This window comes from Hippopotamus amphibius, chromosome 2 (assembly GCF_030028045.1).
Source record: "Hippopotamus amphibius kiboko isolate mHipAmp2 chromosome 2, mHipAmp2.hap2, whole genome shotgun sequence".
NCBI classification, from domain to species: Eukaryota; Metazoa; Chordata; class Mammalia; order Artiodactyla; family Hippopotamidae; genus Hippopotamus; species Hippopotamus amphibius.
Genome location: NC_080187.1, coordinates 145,566,946 through 145,588,586, shown reverse-complemented (window position 1 = coordinate 145,588,586; position 21,641 = coordinate 145,566,946). Strand labels below are relative to the sequence as shown.

General features: G+C 43.5%; 1 protein-coding gene and 1 pseudogene across 10 annotated transcripts in view; both read right to left on the bottom strand.

Annotated features, from left to right (window-relative positions):
- Nucleotides 1-13,836: 13,836 nt before the first annotated feature.
- Nucleotides 13,837-21,641, bottom strand: part of SH3GL3 (SH3 domain containing GRB2 like 3, endophilin A3) — a 302,977-nt gene continuing 295,172 nt past the window's right edge. For 9 of the 10 annotated variants that reach the window (XM_057721494.1, XM_057721495.1, XM_057721492.1 and 6 more), the window contains one exon: nucleotides 13,837-14,501. In XM_057721494.1, the coding sequence (XP_057577477.1) occupies nucleotides 14,296-14,501 (206 nt within the window). In that variant the 3' untranslated portion in view covers nucleotides 13,837-14,295. Of the gene's footprint in view, nucleotides 14,502-20,073; nucleotides 20,110-21,641 lie in introns of those variants that run through there. The other variant, XM_057721497.1, reaches the window with a different exon arrangement.
- On the bottom strand, nucleotides 16,350-18,659 carry LOC130845009 (tigger transposable element-derived protein 1-like; annotated as a pseudogene).

The following is a 21,641-nucleotide window of genomic DNA, read 5'->3' as shown; positions in this document are numbered from 1 at the left end:
GGCCTGGGACTGGAGTGGAAGTGTCAGGAAGGGAGTGGAGTGAATTTCCTCGTGGACTTGTGGAGGTGAAGAGAGGTAAGGTGGAACGCTTTTCCCTGGCGTTGGCCTAATCTCAGAGGTATAAATCCGAGGGCCCAGGGATTGCTTGGAAAGTCTCGCTATGCCCCCAGCTAAGACCTACCACAGTCATCATTTCCTTGGGTGCCCAGTGTGTGCCAGCCGCGTGCCAAGCTCATCTTCACAAGTGCCCCGCGATGTTTAGTAACGTTATTCCATTTCATGGCCCAGGGGGATACAAAACTTGTACACAGTGAGTTGCAAAGTCAGGATTGGAGCCCATGTCCCTTCTCTCTAAAGCCTCCATCCTGCATCCCTGAAGTTGCTCTCCTGCCTGTTCTGTTGCTGGTACATTGCAGGGGCTGTTAGAGCTTTACAGAGAGGGGCTGGCCCTGCCTGCCTACCTCCCCTGTCTTCCCTTCCTTACTGGTGACTTCCACTGACCAAGAGGAGGACCTCCAGGATGGCCTCTCCAGTACTTGTAAAATGGCTGGAATCTTGCAGGAAGCGAGCAGAGGACATTCAGTGTGAGGGAAGCAGAGGAGCAGGAGGCCATTGGGAGACTAGTCAGTAAGGGGAGGTGGGCGCTGGGCTAAACCAGAAAGAATGCACACTCCATTCTCCTTATTTACCATATAAATTATGTTCTTATAAAGTCAAGGGAACTTTATAATGAATTTGGGAATACCAGAGCATTGCTCCTGGGGAAACACAGGGTTAGATTCCTGCCAGCCTCTGGTCACTACGATCTTGTCAACCAATCAACACATAACTTATTTTATGTGTTTCTCCTTAAAGAAACATCTTACTTAACATATATTATTGATTCACTAACACTGAACTCACAACACGTGCCTGAATGAAGTTCATCTAACATGAGTATCTTATTCAACACAAGGATTTTCTCCGCAGGGCACGTCACAGCCTTCTTCTGCTTAGCAGCACTAGACAGCACTTCAGCACTGCTCTCGAGGGCCATTTTAAACAGCAGAATCACCAAGAAAAAAGACCAGAATGTGAAAAGTGGCACTGAATAGGCCCTCAAAGGATACTTGTTTACAGTATGAGAGCTGAGAGAAGGCAGAGCATGGCCTGGATGGACCTTAGCTAGGAACATGCTTTTCAGGCAACTCAAAATGTTCACCCCTCATCGGAGGACCATAAAGTGCTGCAAATGCTGATTTGGGAGCTGCAAATAAATTTTAGCAAGGAGGCAAGTTCACAAATATGGAATCTGCAAATAATGAGGACTGACTGCAAGTGGTTCTCCTATCAGGGTATGGCAGAGGAATAATGATTGTAACATTTCCAAACATTTACAATGTACCAGGCACCATTCCAGATACTTTGCGTGTATTAACTCAGTCATCACGCCAGCCTATGGGGTGGGTATAATTTTTATTTCACTTTACAAATGAGACTGATGTAGAAAGGTTTAAACACTGCATGTTCTTAGCAACTAGGCTATACCACCTCTCACGTCATCCACATTCCAAAACGGAGTCTATTGCAAAAATCACATGAATATTCAAGATGAAATGGAGAATTCAGAGATATTATGCTTGTGCAGTGGCAGCCCCGCACTTCCTGTGACTCAGGAGAGGGTCTCTGGAGTGGGGGTGGGTGGGGGCGTTGGAAACATCTGAGCTGCTCTGCTCTAAGGTATTAATTGCTTGGCAGGACTTCCTGTCTCATTTTCCCTTGGGCACTTTTGATTCTGGAGCCCACCTCTAGAGAATGCCCACTTCAAGTAGGGAGGGCAGGGCTGAGCCTTTCTCTCCCACAAGTGCCGTGGAGTATCAGGCCAGCTCCCTCAAGGAACAGTTGGTCAGTGAGGAGTGAAAAGCAGAAGAGAAAACATCACCAGTGCCCTGATGGAAGTTCTGCCTTCCTGTTCACCTTAGCAGGTCGAAGAGTCAGTCCTATGTGTGTGGCTAAGGCACTGTGAGTTAGGATAACAAACTCCTCTACTCGGGGAGGGCGGGCTGGACCTCACAGGTCCTGTCCTCAGATTCACCATCTAACTACCCCAGAGAGCTCTTCTCCATCACTCTGCCCAAGTGTAGACACAGAGCCGTCCCTCAGTCACTGCACCCACTGTCCCCTCCCACGCTCTCCCCTCTCCCTGAAGCCTGCCAAAATGTTTAAACAAGACATTGCCAAAGGCATAGAGGTGGGGGAAGATTGGGGAGTGGCAAAAATGGAAGAGAATGAACCCCCTAAAAGCCAAATCTGTCTGATCAGGCCACTGGGTGTGACTGCCCAACTAACCTATCTCTGGTGGAAGGGTTCACACTCCTCCCTGCCGAGCTCCTGGACTACCACCCCCCATGAGAACCCCCACCATCTGGGGACAAAGACAGTGCATTTCCATTCTGAGAGGGCTAAGAAACCAACTTCCATTTCCTCCCTTAAAATCCACCTTCTTGAGTTCCTGGTTTTCCTTATCTGTCTCAGAGTTTCCTACCCCTACACCCTGCGTTGCCTACTGACCTCAACCAGACAAGTACCACAATGCAACATTTGTATGAGAGAGATACAGAGAGGGCCAGGGACGTTCCTGCTAGTGCTGCTGCTGCTGGGGTATGTGTGTATTTTACTTTAAGAGCGAGGTGACATCACTTCAGGGCTTGGGACGGACTGTTCTTTGTACAGAATTACTCTTTTTGGTTGCAGGACTCATGAGGTGGACTTGGAAAGCACACTCAAGAAGACTGTGTTGGAGGCTTGGAGAAAAGGAGCCCTTGGAGGCAAATCCTATAGAAGTTAGAGGTGACTGCAGTAGGCACAAAGGATGCATCAGGGGAATTGTCAGGTGAGCGTGGTGTCTTAGGCGTGCAAGATTGCCGAGGGAGTACTGGTCCAGGAAAGACCTGTAAGGGAGCAAGGGATGTAGGTTAGGGAAGCGGGGAGAGCAGAGTGAGCCCATGCCCCAGGGAAGGTCTAGCCCTCTCCTGATCCTCAGGGACCCTGAAGCCAAAGCTGCACCATAGAGCTGCCGCGTCTTGAGGCAACAGGACTGAGTTGTATCCACATGCCCATCAGTCATTGCTTCTGCTGGAGCTGGATGGAGGCGGAACCCCCTAAGCCGCTCTTATAAGCCAAAGACGATGCTTCAGAGTAGGTCTCAGGTGTAAGCCCTGGGCTGCCACACTCACATAAGCTGGGAGGTGGGTGTACCCGCCAAATAACGAGAGTTTGGACAGGGCACCTGCACCACCAGCATCTACCACGGCTGGCTTCTCAGGCGTCCCCCACCTCCCATGGGAAACAGGCTCAGCTAGTGCTGATAGGTTTCTGCCTGTCCAGAGTCCTTCTTCGGAATAGAACTTTGCTTTATAAAACATATTCAAGGCTTCTGCCTTGTAAACACACAAACAAACAAAAAGCCCTTGGGAGAAGGTGTGACAGGAGGGTAGTTCTACTTGGTGAGGACCTCTGTGTGCTCTGGCAACCCCCCCTTATTGGTTTTTCCTCTCATCCTGCACCCAGATCTCCAAGGAGCACCTTGGGGTGCCAGGTCCATCATTTCAAGTCAGGAGGCTGAGGAATGAGGACTGCTGTAGCACAGTAGACCTGAGACAGTCCACATCTCTGTCAGGAGGGTGAGGTGGTGTCGGCAGACTCCTAGAAAGTGCCAGATCTTTGTGATTGGGTGGGGGAGACCTATAGTCCCCCAAAGTGCTGCCAAGGAATAGAGTTGGGATTTGGTGACCCTGCTCAGGGCCAGCAAACTCTCCAGGCCCCAGACCCAAGGCTGATTTTCATGTGGCCTCCAGGGCTAGGAAGGTGCTGACCTGACTCCGTTTTATATGCCTCTCATACTCTGATAATCCTGTACGTATACACAGACATATGTGTCCACATGGACTCCACCATGGAACATAAGCAAACCATAGATACTCTGGGAGGAGTGCATTTGCTAATGCCTTTGAATTCATCCCCTCTGCCCTTGACAAGACCCTTATCTTCTTCCCCTCAGAGGCACAAGGCCAGTGTAGAGAACACTGGAGCTGTGGCCAGGAAATCTGCTACCTGTCCAGGCTTGGCTACAAGTTGGGGGATTCTGGGGAAGTCACTTCACCTATCTAAGCATCCGTTTTCTCCAATACATTGTGAAAGTATAAAAATCAGAAAGTTCTAAGAGCTCCTTCCAGTGTAACTTCTGAGATTGTTTTTATACTTTACTCATATAACATAGAAACATCTCCCTAATCTATAAGTCAGCTCTAGAAGTCTCTCCTCATTTCCCCACAACCAGAACAAAAAAGGCCTCTGAGCATCCAACTGACATCAGACTTAAGCACATTGCATATAAGCAGATACTTAGGTCTTATTCAAAACTATTGATTCTTTCTTTGCACATAGTTCTAACATGTTTGTTCATCTAGTTTTCAAGAGTAAATTAGAGGCTGTACGTTAGAAAGGGACAGAATATCTACAGAGAAAAGGGAGATGCTGATAGCATAAAGGCATTACAGAGAAACTATAAAAGGCACAAAAGAAATAAAAGACACTGTAAGTCTGGCACAGTTTTGTTCACCTTGGTGGGGCCTGAGGATCACAGTATCATTGCACAGGGCTGTGTTCATGCCTATGGATCCAGGTTATCTATGAACTCACTTGTCCCTTAGATTCTGTTTATGGATGTATGAAGTACAGGCTACATTTTAGAAAAATAGTCACTCACAAACGAGTTAAATTGTAAGAAAAGGAAAACAAAAGCAGGCACCATATATTCCTTTAATGACTCACCCTTAGCTTCCTGAAAAAATTCACACCTAGCACATCATCTCTGATAACACTAGGCAACCAAGGCTTTATTCCAGAAATGACTGATTTGAGCAAAAAGAACAGAGTGCAAAGTAGTCTGTACACTTTATTGTTTAAAATGTGACATCAGTTTTCTTACAAGTCATCAAGAAGAGTTGTGCACAAAAGCAGTTTCTCCCGTGCTGCACTGCATGTCACTCGCCCCGCACCACAAAATGAGACCCGCCTGTTTAGTCTGCTTCCCTATGTGTTCCTTACTCTGTCAGCTTGGCAACATTTGGGTTGGAAACACCACAAAGAAATACTTGAAAAGTCTTTTTTCGAATATAAGTTCCATAAAAACATTTTCTATGTATTAAGTTTTGCAAAATACACTTAACTTTGGGAGAGTTTGGATAGCCAATTAAGCATTTTTATCCCTTCTTTACCAAGACTCAGGCGAAGTCTTGTCCTACAAATGAGTGTGAAGAACCAAATTCCTTCAGATCCCACCATCCACATCTGATCAGCTTTAGACTTAAAGAACAATTTGGTTCAATGCAGCAAAATTTTGCCAGCTATGTTCTAGGTCCTGGGAATACAATGGTGTGACAAGATACAGCCCTGCCTGAAGGAGCAAATGAGACACATTGTGATAAATATTTTCAGAGGTGTAAGAACAGGGAGCTATAAAAGCTTTGGGTAGGATGGCAACTAATGCAGTCATGGGGCTGTTAAAGATTTCTTAGGAGAAGTGATATTTCAGCTAAGAACTAAACTTTAAGTACTAGCACAGGATCTTATTGCTTAAGAAAATCAAAATCTACTCTCTTTCTGTGGTTTTTCTCCAGTGAAAAAGAGTCTACTATCCTACATGGCCTTAAAATAAAATAAATGGCTAAGGGGTAGATCTAGGCAAGAATGAATAAAGTGATCACATGCTCTAGAACAAATCCCGTCTGACCACTTCCATCATGTTCACATGTGTACATGTGCATGTACCTTCAGTCTAATAAGGAACTGAGAGAACATTGTAGGGTATCTGTGGTGGGCAGATTCTGACAGGGCCCCCAATGACCCCTGTTCCTGGTATTCACACCATTGTGTGATTTGATGAATTTGATATGATTTGATGGATTTGATGAAGTAAGCCACTATAAAGGAGGGACACATGTGGCAAGGATCTGAGGACCTCCAGCTGACAACCAACAAAAAACAAAACTGAATTCTGCCAACAACACATGAGCTCAGAAGTGCATCCTTCCCCAGTCAAGCCTCAGGTGAGAGATCAGCCCTGGCTGACACCTTAACCGCAGTCTTGTGAAAGACCCTGAAACAGAGGATGCAGGTAAGCTTCTGCCTGGATCCCCGAACTACAGAAACTGTGAGATGATAAATATGTATTGTTTTAAACCACTAAGTTTGTGAGACTTTGTTACATAACAACAATTGATATAGTTTATGACTTTATTACATTAAAAAATTAGGAAATAGTTAATCTATTACTTTTTCTTCTCCTTTCTCTTTCCCAATATTGTTCTCAGTGGTGGCAACTGTGAAATGGGATGGATAACACATTAGATCCAGAACTAGGGAGATGGTTCCTCAATGACTTAAAATCTAAACATACTTCTTATTTATTACACAGGGAGATGTGAAAATCTATATAAGTAAACATTTTAATCTGATTTGAAAATCAAATTTAGAGGGATATTTTATACACACATGTATCATAGATAGATAGACAGATAGATAGATAGATGGTAGATAATGTATTATGGATAACAGAAGCCAGTTTCTAGAATACTGTTCCAGCTTTCATAATCCTGAGAAAGAGGTTCTAACCTGACATTCCCATGTGGTTCCTACACCACAAAAAAAAAAAAAGTCCATCTTTTATAGTAGCTTACTTCATCAAATCCAGCAAGGGAGAGAGTCTCCTAGCAAAAGGGAAGTTAAAATGTTATATAACATGATCAAAGAAGTGACGTCCCATCACTTTTGCCATATTCAATTGCTAGAGGTAAGTTAGTTCTGGGCAGGAATTACTCATGAGAAGGTTTGGGTGTGAAGCAGGAATTCCAGACCAAGAGGAAATCGTGTGAAGGCCCAAAGATTTAAGTTCCGATTCAACAACCATGTGTTTTTCAAATGTTTCGTGTGGCAGAGACAATGCTATATATTTGCCAAATCCCTTCTAATATCCCTCCTTCCTGCATCCTCCTGGAGGAATACAATTCCCAGCCTTCTTGCAGTTAGGTGAAGCCACATGACTTATTCTAGCCAATGACTACAGTGGAAGTGTTGTGTCTTCCTTCCTAATTGAGGCAGTTAAAAGCTCCTATGGCTTCTCCCTTCTTTCTCCTCCCCCTGGGCAGTTACCATCGAGGCTGTGTGTTGACATGGCAGAGCCACAAAATCAAAGGACCCTGGACTGCTGAAAAACATCATGAAGTACAGCTGACCTGCAGGGTCATCCAATGAACACTAGAATTTATATGAACAAGAAATTACCTTTATTTGTTAAACCTCGGAAATTTTTGAGTTGTTACTGCAGCATAAACCAGTCTATGCTAACTGATACATTTGGGGCACAAAGTGAAATGGAATTGGCAAAAGGTAAGTGGGCAGAGGTAGGCAGGGGTCAAGTTATGGAAGCCACATATGCCATGCTACGAGGTTTCAGACTTAATCCTAAGCACAATGGGTTGCTTAGTATAATATCTGGCAAAGCAATGACATAATAAGATTGGATCTTAGGAATGATAACTCTGGCTGTATTTTTTAATTGAATATAGTTGATTTACAGTGTTATGTTAATTTCTGCTGTACAGCAAAGTGATTCAGTTATACATATATACACATTCTTTTTTATATCCTTTTCCATTATGCTTTATCACCAGATATTGAATATAGTTCTCTGTGCTATACAGTAGGACCTTGTTGCTTATCCATTCTATATATAATAGTTTGCATCTGCTAATCCCAAATTCCCAATGCATCCCTCCCCTATCCTCCCCCATGGCAACCACAAGTCTGTTCTCTATGTCTGTGAGTCTGTTTCTGTTTCATAGATAGGTTCATTTGTTTCATATTTTAGATTCCACATATAAGTGATATCATATGGTATTTGCCTTTGTATTTCTGATTTACTTCACTTACTATGGTAACCCCTAGTTGTATCCATGTTGCTGCAGACTGCATTATTTTGTTCTTTTTTATGGCTGAGTAGTATTTCACTGTACATATGTAACACATCTTCTTTATGCATTCATCTGTCAGTGGACATTTAGGTTGTTTCCATGTCTTGGCTATTGTAAATAGTGCTGCTATGAACATAGGGGTGCACGTATCTTTTTGAATTGTAATTTTGTCCAGATATGCCCAGGAGTGGGATTGCTGCATCATATGGTAGTTCTATTTTTAGTTTTTTGAGGAACCTCCACACTGTTTTGCATAGTGGCTGCACCAACTTACATTCCCACCAACAGTGTATGAGGGTTTCCTTTTCTGCACACCCTCTCCAGCATTTGTTATTCATAGACTTTTTAATGATGGCCATTCTGACTGGTGTGAAGTGGTATCTCATTGTAGTTTTGATTTGCATTTCTATAATAATTAGCATTGTTGAGCATCTTTTCATGTGCCTGCTGGCCATCTGTATGTGTTCTCTGGCAACATGTCTATTTAGATCTTCTGCCCATTTTTTGATTGGGTTGTATTTTGTTGTTGTTACATGAGCTTTTTGTATACTTTGGAAATTGAGCCCTCATTGGTCACATCATTTGCAAATATTTTCTCCCAGTCTTTTTTGTTGATAGTTTCCTTTGCTGTGCAAAAGCTTGTAAGTTTGATTAGGTCCCATTTGATTATTTTTGCTTTTATTTCTATTGCCTTGGGAGACTGACCCAAGAAAACATTGGTATGACTTATGTCAGAGAATGTTTTGTCTGTCTGTATTTTTAATAACCCAATCAAGAGCTCATGATGGCCTAACCTGGTACAAGTGGTAGTGGAAATAGAAGAAAATAGATGGATTCGAAACAGTTGTTAAAGAGGTAGAATTGTTAAGACTTGGTGAATGACTTAAAGAGTACACAGGACAGTCACGGCTAATACCCTGATTCCTGCCATGGGCCATGGGTGGTGGCAGTGTCATTCGTGGACATTGGGAACATAAGAGGAAGAGGGGCATATTGGGTGGAAAGAGGCAGTGCGGAGATGATGACTTTACCTGGAACATTTTGGGCTGGAAATGCCTCTGGGTCTAGAATTAGGAAGACAACTTGTGCTGGAGATTTAGATTTGTGACTCCTCAGCATATAGTTGATACTTGAAGCCATGGAAGTTGATAGTGTGAGTGAAAACAGCCAGCTAGCTAGCTCATCCACCATCTACCCATACATCTGTTCATCAGGAAAGGAATTTCTTAATGTTCTCTAATATGCATGTAGTATGTGTATAATTTCTCCTAAACAGTGAAAATATCACAAGTTTATTTCTTTTTCTCAGAAAACAAAAACCAAAACCAAGCAGCAATCATTTGTTAGCCACCTTTGATTTCTGGCTTTGTCTTCACCATTTGCTCATATGGTTCGGTGGCTCTGGCCTGAAGGATGTTTTCTGAGCTCTGCTCTTTTGCTCCTTCATTGTGAACTTCAGCCTGAAAGACACACCCACCCCGGAATCCTCCAAGGCAAGTTTGACATTCAATCCTAGCCTGGGTCTCTGGTTTACCATCAAAGCATGAGTGGGACTTATTCAGCCTTTCCCATGAAATTGCTAAATGCTATTTCATTAAATATGTGCCAGAGCAGTGTATTTTTATTGTTGTTTTTAAAAACCAAAAAAGAAACCAAAAAAAGCTCCATGAAACAAGTATCCCCAAATTCATGTATGGCGTCAGGAAGATTGAGAACAAAATGACTACTGTTCTGCAAAGCATAAATAAGGAAAATGGAAAAGAAGTTTTCTTAAAAAAAACCCCCAAACCCTGACATTGACATGAAATGTCAGGTCAGGTCAGGACTTCTGATCCAAGATGATGTGAACTCAAATGTTTTACTCTAACTACCCATTCCCCACTGAAATCACTAAATGGATATTATATAAAATTCTATATGAATGCTGGAAACCAAGGAAGGGAAGGGTTGATGAGATACACCAGTAGCCATTGCTCTGGCGATAATGGCCCTCATGAGGAGGGAAGAGAGCCATGCACTGTGAATGTCCTCCACTGACCCTGCCAGGAAGCTAAGGAGACCATGGGTATCTTGTGGGAGACTCAGCATCACCTGATTCTTTACCACATCTGGCCTGGGACCTCACAGGGATGCTCCCTCAGCAGGGGCATCTCCCTTAGTGGTACCCACCTGGCTGCCTCTTGCCAGCCTCCTTCCTACAGCTGTGTAAACCAGAGACCATGCTTTTGAGAATGATCAGTTAAAGATAAACGAGTTGTGCCACCTTCCTGGTGAAGGTTCTGGGGCGCACTAACCCCTCCATCTTTGGAATCTCAAGAGTCACAAGAGCCTTTGAAGAATGGTCATTTCCTGAGATGCGCTGGGAGAGCCAAGAGGCAGAGACAGTATAGCTGAGAGCAAGGCAGCCTCTTGTCCTCTCATTGTGGGCTCTCAGCCATTACCATTCCTGTGGCTTCACGCTGACAGTTATAAATGTGTACGTATAGATTGAATAAATATATGTAGACTAAAATGGGATAAAATGGTAGGATAATAAACCTCACTGAAATGAAAAGTATAGTTAGTGTTGGTGGTGAAGGGAAACCAACAAACAGTACCCCTCTGTCCAAATCTTGAACCAATAGAGCAATAGTAATAAAGCACAGGAAGACTACACATCGCCTTTATTCCTGAGCTCTCTGTGTACTCTCCAGCGACGAGCAGCTCCCGAGAAGGGGAGGGGAGGGGCTGAGCTACATTTGCTCAGTTCTTCTTTCTGAATTCACCAGTCAGATTAAGCTTCCCCTGGACCCAGAGGGCTTATGAGCTAGAGTGTGTAAAGACGGTAAGAGAGTCATATGAGAAGAGCTGCGTCTACACAGAGGAGGCATCACAAGTGAAGAAGTGTCCACCACACACACCCCAGCACTCCTTGGGTTTTTCTTCCGTTAATCTCTTGGGCTTAGGCGTTAAGCCTGCGGTCAATTGGAGAAAGACATTTCCCAGCTTCATGAGGCTACTTCTGCCTTACCAACTACTATATTTTTGGGTGTCCTTGTGGACAGGGTAGATTTTGCCCCTAGATAGCTCTGAAATGAATTGAAACTATACAATAATTAAATGAACTCCACTGTATTAGTTTCCTAGGGTTGTCGTAACAAATGACTACACCTGGGTGACTTAAAGCACCAGAAACTAATTCTCTCACTGTTCTGGAGGCCAGATGTCCAAAATAAATGTGGCAGCAAGTCCAAGCTCCACCTGAAGGCTCTAGGAGAGAATCCTTCCTAGCCTCTTCCTTGGCTTCTGGGAGCATCACTCCACTCTTTCTCTGCCTCTGTCTTCACATGCTCTTCCCATGGCCTCCTCTGCTGTGTCTGGCTCTGCTGCAAATCCCACTCTCCTTTCTCTTATAAAGACACCCATCATTGGATTTAGGGCCCATCCTAAATCCAGGATGATCTCTCTTAAAACCCTTAACTTGATTCCATCTGCAAAGACCTTATTTCCAAATTCACATTTTCAGGTACTGGAGGTTATGACTTGGACATATCCTTTATTAAGGCCATTAATCAACCCACTCCAGCCACCGATATTAAAGTTTACTCTGTATTCTATTTCCCACCTGGAATTATGTCCAACAATGTTGTCCAACATAGCTTATCAGAGGTTCTACAACCGAGACTAAACAACCTTAAGCTACTCTAAGAACAACATATTAATATAAATATAGACATATAGACACATACAGAATATATAAAGAATTCTCACAAGTCAATAATAAGCACTTTAAAATGGTCAAAAGATGGACTTCCCTGGTGGTTCAGTGGTTAAGACTCCACACTTCCACTGCAGGGGGTGTGGGTCCAATCCCTGGCCAGGGAACTAAGATCCCATATGCTGCATGATGTGGCCAAAAATATAAATAAACAAATAAATTAGTTAATTAATTAATGAAAATGGTCAAAAGATCTGAAGAGACACTTCATAAAAGAAGATACACACGTGTCCAATAAGCATATGAGAAGGTGCCCAACCTCATCAGTCATCATCAGGGACTGGCCCATGGGAGGCATGGAGGGGGCTTAGATTTGTAGTGCTGTGCACTGAATAAGAGATCTTCTGGTTGCCAGGGCAGCCACAGTCCCAGAGACATTAACAAAGGTGGGGCCTTGGACTGAGACACTGACAACCTAATTTGTAGCAAGTGGTTCTAGTTATCACCACTGAAAAACACTAGATGCGCATCCCTGGTCCAGTCAACTGTGGCCAGTGGGTAGGGTCACAACGTCCAGGGTGGCTGATGGGTCCCTCTATAGTGGGTAAAGTAGACGTTATATGTGGGGGAGACACGCTAAGGTCAATATGACAGGTACAGAAATAGCATGGCCTTTAGAGTTGAGCTCTGTGATGTTCATTCAGCAAGTCACTTCCCTTCTTTAAGTCTCAATTTCTTCCCTGCAAATAGGAACACCACAACATGCCTTACTGTTTTTAATGAAGATTAAACTAGAAAATGCACATAAAGCAAATAAATAACACAGCCGGCCCAGGAAGGTGGTCTTTCTCCCACCTCCACGGAGGTGAATATAAGCGATACTTCCTGCTTGCAGGGTGGGAGATAAAAGTGGCTCCTAAGAGGAACACTTCAGGCCTGAATTACTCCAAGTCCAAAGAAATGTCCCCAAGAACCCTTGGTCCCAGGACAATCCCAGGAACTGGAACAACTTTTCTTAAAAAAGTCGTAACATCCATTTTGATTCTTAGCCTCCTCCCCACAGTTTACCTCTGAGGCAGAGAAGAACTTTTATGTCAATGGAACTTGGCCCAAGTTTGGGGGCCTCTTCCAGGCAGATAATTCCATGTGCATAAACACTGGTGCATCTTTCTAGTGGACACACTTCATTAGAACTTGCCCTTGAATACTCTCTTGATTCTATGCTCTCACATCTCTCTGATGCTCCTATTTTGGCCCTCCAGACTTTGCCTTGAGGTTAGTGTTTGATCTCCTTAGCTGATCTCTTGTTATTTCTTGCAGACATGGCTTTTTATTCCCCCTTCCTGCTCTTTGTACTTTTACTCACACTGAGTAGGAGCACATTTCCCTTGTCAGCCCCTTGAGACCAATCCTCGCTGCCGCCGAAGGGCCAGATCTCGAGCTGGCCTTGCTCAGTACCCTCAAGGGAATATTTGAACACAAGCCAGTTATCCATCAGGACCTAGACTGTGCACATGGCCAGGCCTGATCTCATAAGGACAGACAACAGCTGAGTCTCCTGGGACCCAATCCATTTGTCTCTACAGCAAAATAAGAGATGAGGAGTAGGCAGACGTGAGGATGGGATCCCAGCCTGAAGCTAAGCAATGTCCATGCTGACGGTCAAACACACGTGGCAATACCTATTGAATTGGAAGATGTGCCTGTCAGAAGTCCATTCATTTGAGGGATGCAGAAATCTCAGAAGAAAAGAACATATCCTCAAGGAAGAGGAAGCCATGTAGATAAACTTGATCCATTTAAGAATATTCAGTACCTATTTATATAAAGAATTGTGGTAGATTAGCGTCCCTGCTTCCTTACCTTTGAAAGGTTGGAGGTTGGCTAGGTTAACCCAGTTCTGGTCCATGTCTTCTCTGGGTAAGTTCTCCTGGTGAAGACGCAGGAGCCAGAGAACAGGTGGGAAGGCTGAGCGCTGTTTCAACTCTCTGTTTGTGTCCAGTCTGCTACCATCCCACAGGTCAAACAAGTCAAGCTGGGCCCCGAGTCAGAGTGGGCACAGGAGGAGTTTGCAGCTGGACAACTGTGCTTAAAAATCAATTCAATGTTAAGAATAACCAAGGCCTCTTGCCAACACAGTGTGTCACGTTTATTGGGCTATTCACAGGTCAGCTAAAACACCATGAAGGGAAAAGAGCGGATGCCATCAGTAATGTCAGGAAACAAAATATTTAGCAGTTCTTAGTTTCAAGTGTTGCATTCCATCACAGCTTGAGGAATATGGGCGATTCACTGACAAAACTGAAATAGGTGCCACTTATTTTTAGCAACAAGAAGCACATACATTTATTTAATCAATGACTTTTAGGACAGTCAGCAAAAAAGGAAACGGTATTTTCACGTAGCTAGGACGAGAAAATCATTTATACAAACTAAATTGATACAAAACACATTATAAAGAGAACACACGTACAAAAGTCATTAAGTTGGTCAAAGAGCAAGAATGCCACAGAACACCACACTGAGAGAACACCGGTGTGAATTCATTTCAGTTATGAAAGTAAGTCCAAAGTTTGAGTTACACATTTACTGAGGTAAAGGCACAATAACTTCAACATAATTAATGGGGAAGAATCCAGATTCCCCATGTAGCATTCCTTCATACCAGTTTTCATCTATTTGATTGGTTAATGTAATGACGTCCCCTTCTTTAAATCCTAGTTCTCCTTGGTTTTCTGGCTCAAAGTCATAGAGACCACGGCAGCAGGGCTGGTCCATGGGAACGTTAGAACCTGTCCGCATCATATGGAGACAAAAAGCACAGGTTAACGTGACAGATCATCCAGGGAGCATTGCAGAAGTGAAGCGCTGCAGAGACCAGGAACGGCACCTGCCTTCCTTGCCAGGACAGGGCTGGCTCAACCCACTTCATCAATGCTGTGCTTGTGGCCTCTGCCCATCTCAGCTCTTCCAACTGCCTCTGGCCAGGTGGCGCCCTAGCTGACCTCCTGGGCCCGTGCCTTTTCTCATCAGTTCTCCCAGCCAAAGGCTTCAGGCCCAGCCCCTGTCCTTGAAACAGCTCTGCATCCCTGCCTGGAGCCCAGGGCAGGTGAGGAATTACAAGGCCCAACCCCTGCCCTCTGGGAGCTCACAGTTTCTTTCTGGAGACTGGACAACACATGGGAAATATTTAAAGAACAAAGATGAGGTAGAGTATCACCTACAGCTCACACAAGAGGGAAGCAGGAAAGGCCTGGGTGGTCAGGGACATCTTCCCAGAGCTGGTGACCAGGAGCTGGAGCACGGCAGGGCGGGAGATGGGAGAGGGATGGGCAGAACCGCTACAGACCAGCCTGCAGTCTTGGGATTGTTGCATTAAGCCAGACGTTCTCAGAATAACATTGTTAGAATAATTATTTTTAATAATTTCAAAACTAAAACTAAATATGGGAGGGAGAGAGAGAGAAAGAATGAGAGAGAAAAGACATGCAAAATTTAGAAAAGTTAGCTGTAAACCCCTAATGAAGTGGTAGCCAAGTTAACATGGCATAGAAGCTCCCAGATATCTTTATGAATATATTCTTGTATATATTCACATATAGCTGTTTTCATAAAAGAATATTCCTATATATAAATTACTGTGACCATCATTCCAGGTTATTTTTAATTACTGACTAGTTATCAACTATTTCAGTATAACATAATTTCTTTAACTGATCTCCTATTATGGAATATTTAAAGGTCTTCCTTCCTTCCCTTCCTTCCCTCCTGCCTTCTTTCCTTTCTTCCTTCCTCTTTCTCTCTCTCTCTTCCCTTCTCCATTCCTTCCTTTTCATTTTCCCATTTGTTTTTTCTTGGCTTTCATTGATAACTCTTTGAAAAATATCCAATATATGTGTATTTACAAATCTGTACATTCAATTCCTGAGGGTAAACTCTAGAAGGAAATAGGCTGTTCATAGACATAAATTTTTCTAAGACTTTTAACATTTACTACAAGGTATTTTTCTATCATTCTTTGTCCGAAAAGTATTAGGAGCCCCTTTTATACTATAAATATTAACCCTATATCTGTCATGTTTGATACAAGCACTATTCCCAGCTTATTATCTGGGTTTTTTTCTTTCATTTTGTTTTTGGAGTGTGTCCTGGGGATGAGGCAGGGAAGGAGCTTTCTGTTTTGTTTTGGCATATATGCAGAAATTTTAAACAGCAAAAGCAAACTGATGAAACAATTTTCAAACTGATGAAAACTTTTATTCATGGTTTCCCTTCCACAATTATATATAAATATTTGACTAAAGTTATCACAGTAATTTTTTAAACTAATTTTCAATGTGAAAATGTTTTCTTTCAATCCATTTGGATTTTTGCAAACAAGGGTATTATTTGATTTTAATAATGTTTAAGCAGGTATCTCAACACAACTTATTAAATAATCCATTCTTCTCTACTGATTTCAAATACTACTTTTATCTTTATCAGTATCATATATTTAATTATCATGTGCACTTGGATCTATTTTGGATTTTCTACTTTGCTCCACTGATCTGTTTTAGTGACTGTACTACACCATTTAAAATACTGTAGCTTTAAAGAAAATGTTAATAAATTTCCTCATTATTACTCTTCTACAGGCATACCCTGGAGATATTGTAGGTTTGGTTCCAGACCACTGCAATAAAGCAAACATCTCAAGAAAGGGAGTCACACAAATTTCTTGGTTTCCCAATGCCTATAAAAGTTATGTTTACACTAAACTGTAGTCTGTTAAGTGTGCGATAGCATTTTGTCTAAAATAAATGTATATACCTTAACTTAAAAAATACTTAATTGCTAAAAAAGGCTAACCATCATCTGAGCCTTCGGTGAGTCCAAATCTTTTTGCTGGTGGAGCGTCTTGCCTCGACGTCGATGGCTACTGACTGATCAGGGTGGTGGTTGCTGAAGGTTGGGGTGGCTGTGGCATTTTCTTAAAATAAAACAACAATGAAGTTTGCAGTATCAATTGATTCTTCCTTTCACAAATGACTTCTCTGTAGCAGACAATGCTGTTTGACAGCATTTTACCCACAGCAGAACTTCTTTCAAAATTGGAGTCCATCCTCTCAAAACTGCAGCTGCTTCATCAACTAAGTCTGTATCACATTGTAAATCCTTTATTGTCATGTCAACAGTCTTCACAGCGTCTCATCAGGAGACGATTCCATCTTAAGAAGCCACTTCCTTTGCTCACCCATAAGAAGCAACTACTCATCTGTTATTAAAGTTTTATCATGAGATTGCGGAATTCAGTCACATCTTCAGGCTCCACTTCTAATTCTAGTTTTCTTGCTATTTCCACCACATGTGCAGTTACTTCTTCCACGGAAGCCTTGAACCCCTCAAAATCATCCATGCGAGCTGGAATCAACTTCTTCTGATAATGCTGATATTTTGACCTCTTCCCATGAATCATGAATGTTCTTAATGGCATCTAGAGTGATGAATCCCTTCCAGAAGGTTTCCAATTTACTCTGCCCAGATCCATCAGAGGAATCACTACCTGTGGTACCTACAGCCTTACTAAATGTATTTCTTAAATAATAAGACTTGAAAGTAGAAATTACTCCTTGATCCGTGAGCTGCAGAATGGATGTTGTGTTAGCAGGCATGAAAAGCACATGATCTCATTGTACATCTCCATCAGAGCTCTTGGGTGACCAGGTGCATCGTCAATGAGCAGTAATATTTTGAATATTTGAAAGGAATCATTTATTCTGAGTGGTAGGTCTCAACAGTGGGCTTAAAATATTCAGGCAACCATGTTGTAAACAGATGTGCTGTCACCCAGGCTTTGTTGTTCCATTTATAGAGCATAGGCAGAGTAGATTCAGCATAATTCTTAAAGGCCCTAGGCTTTTCAGAATGGTAAGTGAGCTCTGGCTTCAACTGAAAGTCACCAGCTGCAGTAGCCCTTAACAAGAGTCAGCCTATCCTTTGAAGCTCTGAAGCCAGGCATTGACTTCTCTTCTCTAGCTATGAAAGTACTAGATGGCATCTTCCAGTAGAAGGCTGTTTCATCTACACTGAAGATCTGTTGTTTAGTGTAGCCACCTTCCTTAATTATCTTAGCTAGATCTTCTGGATAACTTGCTACAACTTCTTACATCAGCACTTGCTGCTTCACCCGGAACTTTTATGTTACGGAGGCGGCTTCTTTCCTTAAACTTCCAACTTTTCTTCTTCAGCTTCTTCACCTCTTTCAGCCTTCCTAGAATTGAAAAGAGTTAGGGCCTTGCTCTGGATTAAGCTTTGATTTAAGGGAATGTTGTAGCTGCTTTGATCTTCTATCCAGATCACTAAAACTTTCTCCATATCAGCAATAAGGCTGTTTCCTTTTCTTATCATTTATGTGGTCCCTGGAGTAGCACTTTATTTATTTACTTACTTATTCACTGATTGGCTGCATTGGGTCTGTGTTGCTGCATGCAGGCTTTCCCTAGTTGCAATGAGCAAGGGCTACTCTTCGTTGCAGTACGTGGGCTTCTCATTGCGGTGGCTTCTCTTGCTGTGGAGCACGGGCTCTAGGCACGCAGGCTTCTGTAGTTTCAGCATGCAGGCTCAGTAGTTGTGGCTTGGGGGCTCTAGAGTGCAGGGTCACTAGCTGTGGCACACGGGCTTAGTTGCTCTGCAGCATGTGGGATCTTCCTGGCCCAGGGAGCGAACCTGTGTCCCCTGCTTGGCTGGTGGATTCTTAACCACTGTGCCACCAGGGAAGTCCCTGGAGCAGCACTTTTAATTTCCTTCAAGAACTTTTCCATTGCATTCACAACTTGGCTATGGTTTAGTGCAAGAGGCCTAGATTTTCACCTATCCTGGCTTTTGACATGCCCTCCTCACTAAGCTTAAGCTTTTCTAGCTTTTGATTTAAAGTGAGAGGCATGACTCTTCCTTTCACTTGAACACTTAGAGGCGGTTATAGGGTTATTAATTGGCCTAACTTCAATACTGTTGGGTCTCAGGGAATAGGGAAGCTGAGGAGAGGGAGATGGGAGAATGGCTGGTCGGTGGAGCAGTCAGAACACACACAATTTGTGCCCCCCTCCAAAAAACAATTACAATAATATCAAAGATCACAAAACATACATCACCACAAAAAATATAATAATGAAAAACTTTGAATAATTGTGAGAATTACCCAAATGTAACACAGAGACATGAAATAAGCACATACTGTTGGAAAAATGGTGTCAACAGACTTGCTCAATGCAGGGTTGCCACAAACCTTCCATTTGGAGAGTGCAGTATCTGCAAAGCGTGGTAAAACAAGGTATGCCTGTATTTCAAAATTTCCTATACTCACAAAAGCATTCAACCAGGTAAACTTTAGTATCAATGTATTGAGTTTCCCCCACAAAATCCCATCTTGACTTTAACTGGATCATATTTTTTGAGTAATAATATTAATTTTATAAGATTATTTTTAAATGAATGACCACTGCATGCCTTGAGGAAACCACACTTGTTTACATGTTGTATGTATAGCCTATGTCTAGACTGGGTTTGTTACTATTTTAGATTTTTACATCTATATTATAAAATGAAATCACTTCCTTTTTATATTCTGGTCATGTTTTGGTATCAGAGCATTTATAAAATAATCTCTTTATTCTCTAAAATATTCAAATATGAAGACTTGATTTTAATAATGCCCCTAATTATCTAGTCCTATGGATTTCTGAAGACAGAAGACTTTCTGGGATAGCTTATGAGAGTGGCTTAGTGTGTCTGGGAAGAAAATATGGTCACCCCAGTCTAGTTCCCTATAGATCTTAAAGGGCACATGTGGCCTCATGGTTCCTCATGTAGAGGAGCCAAAGGTGAGAGTGGGAGCTGAGGGGCTGCCCTGGGCAAGTGAGGTGACACCCCCAAAAGAGGGGGTGGAGGGCAAGGACCACCAGTGAGCTCAGAGGGAGACCTGACTGTCCCAGTCAAGATGGGGCTGGAAGGAGACTACACCCCACCCCATCCACGTGAGGCCACAACATGGACAGAGGCCACCATCAGTGGACAGCACAGGCCATCCAGAAGGAGACCAGGGAAGCCTGCACACTACCAACAGCGGACACCTCATGTCCTCTTTACATCACCCCAGCAGAGGGAGGTCTGCAAAACGGGGGAGGCAGCGTCCCAAAGCCAGACCAGGCCAGTTTCATGGGTTTTGTCCGTTAAGAAAAGTGCTTAATCCTTTGCCATGATTGAAACATCTGCACGTTACCTCACTTCTGCCATCCTATGTTTTTCATTTCTATCTCCTTCTTCTACTATTATGAAACATTCTTGTTTCTCACCCTGTCTAGACTTCAACGGAGAGTTGCCACAAATTCTGCTAGAGAGTATGTTCCTTCCTCACCAAGTCTTTTCCATCCATGTAAAGAGAGAAGAAAGATTTGGGTTGGTCAAAGGAGAAGCCCCTCTGTCCTGGGAGGGGCCGGGAGGTGGCAGCAAATTCTGAGTAGCACCCGTTTCTCTAGGGGGAGTCCTCCCTCAGTGCCACCCAGACTGCGAACCTTTTGAGCACACTGTCCAGCCCACGTGGGAGTGAGAGCCAAGCTTAAGAAGCGTTCGTCAGTGAAGTTTCCCAGCTGGACTGAGATGGCCCCCCTGCTGCCTTCCTGCTGTAGTGGTTCTCAACCTGGTGGCACATTAAAATGCCCACTGCCCAGGTTGACCCCGGATCAATTAAGTCAAAAGCTCTGGCAATGGGACCCAGACTTCAGCATTTAAAAATTTTCTCAGGTGTTTCCAATTTCCAAGGGAGGTTGCGAACCACCAGCCACACAGCCCTCTTTTCCTCATTTCTTTGACCAGAGACTGGGAGTGTCAAGAAGCTGGTAGGGAAAGGGAAGGGGGTGGTGGCGGGGTGGGGCGGGGCGGGGGAAGGCTCTTCTTCCTCTGCAGGTGGGACACTCCTTCCCAGGTGGTGACTTCCAGGTAGGGCAGCATTGTAAAATCTGGACCCCCTGCACTATTATCTCTAGACTCCACCTGATGTTTCCAGCATGTAGATGGTGCCTTCCATGACAGACCCCCACATCCCACCCCAAGTCTGTATGTGCCCCTTGTCGTAATGATGGGAACAGGGGAGTAGAAGGATTTAAATAGGGGGCCCAGTTCATGACCTAGAATATGAACAGAATAACCGTCAATGATTCCAAAGCATTGAAGAATTGTGCTTTTCCAAGCAGAACTTGGAAATAGAGCTCCTATCTGGGCGGGCAGGCTCTGAAACACTGCCGCCGAGTCAAAGTTAATTTTATTAATGAATAACTGTTGCCATGTGGTCTATTAAAATGATTAGTATTCTTTTCTCATTTCACCCACTGCCAGTTTTTAACAGACAGGGAGTCAGGTGCCAAAGCACATGATGGTCATGAGAAGCATTTCCTTGAACACAAAAACATCAATGCTAGAAGGGTCTTCCATGAAGCCTCCTCTTTTTGAAGAAGAGGTCACAGCAGCCTGGCCCCAGAGCTAATGGCAAAGCCAGAAAGAGACCAAGGCTCCAGACCCCAGCGCATGACCTACCCTCCTCATGTCACCTCCTACATGATCTATGCCACTGCTAAGGGTTGCCAGGAAATTTCATAGGCTATCACACTGACTACAGGGCTAATCGTGTGTGTGTGTGTGTGTGTGTGTGTGTGTGTGTGTGTACACATTTACTCTGTAAGCTGCCTGCAATGACTAAAATAAATCCTGAATGGCAAGCACGCACTTATCCCAGCCGCCACCTATGTGTGCATATGTGTGTGTGCCCCTGCACACACGCACTGAACAAATCAGGGGAAAGACACACCACTCACTTCTCACTTCATTTATTCCAGGCAAGGGACCACTGCCACACTGCCCACTTTGACATCCTAAGAGCTAGAAAGCGACCAGCACTC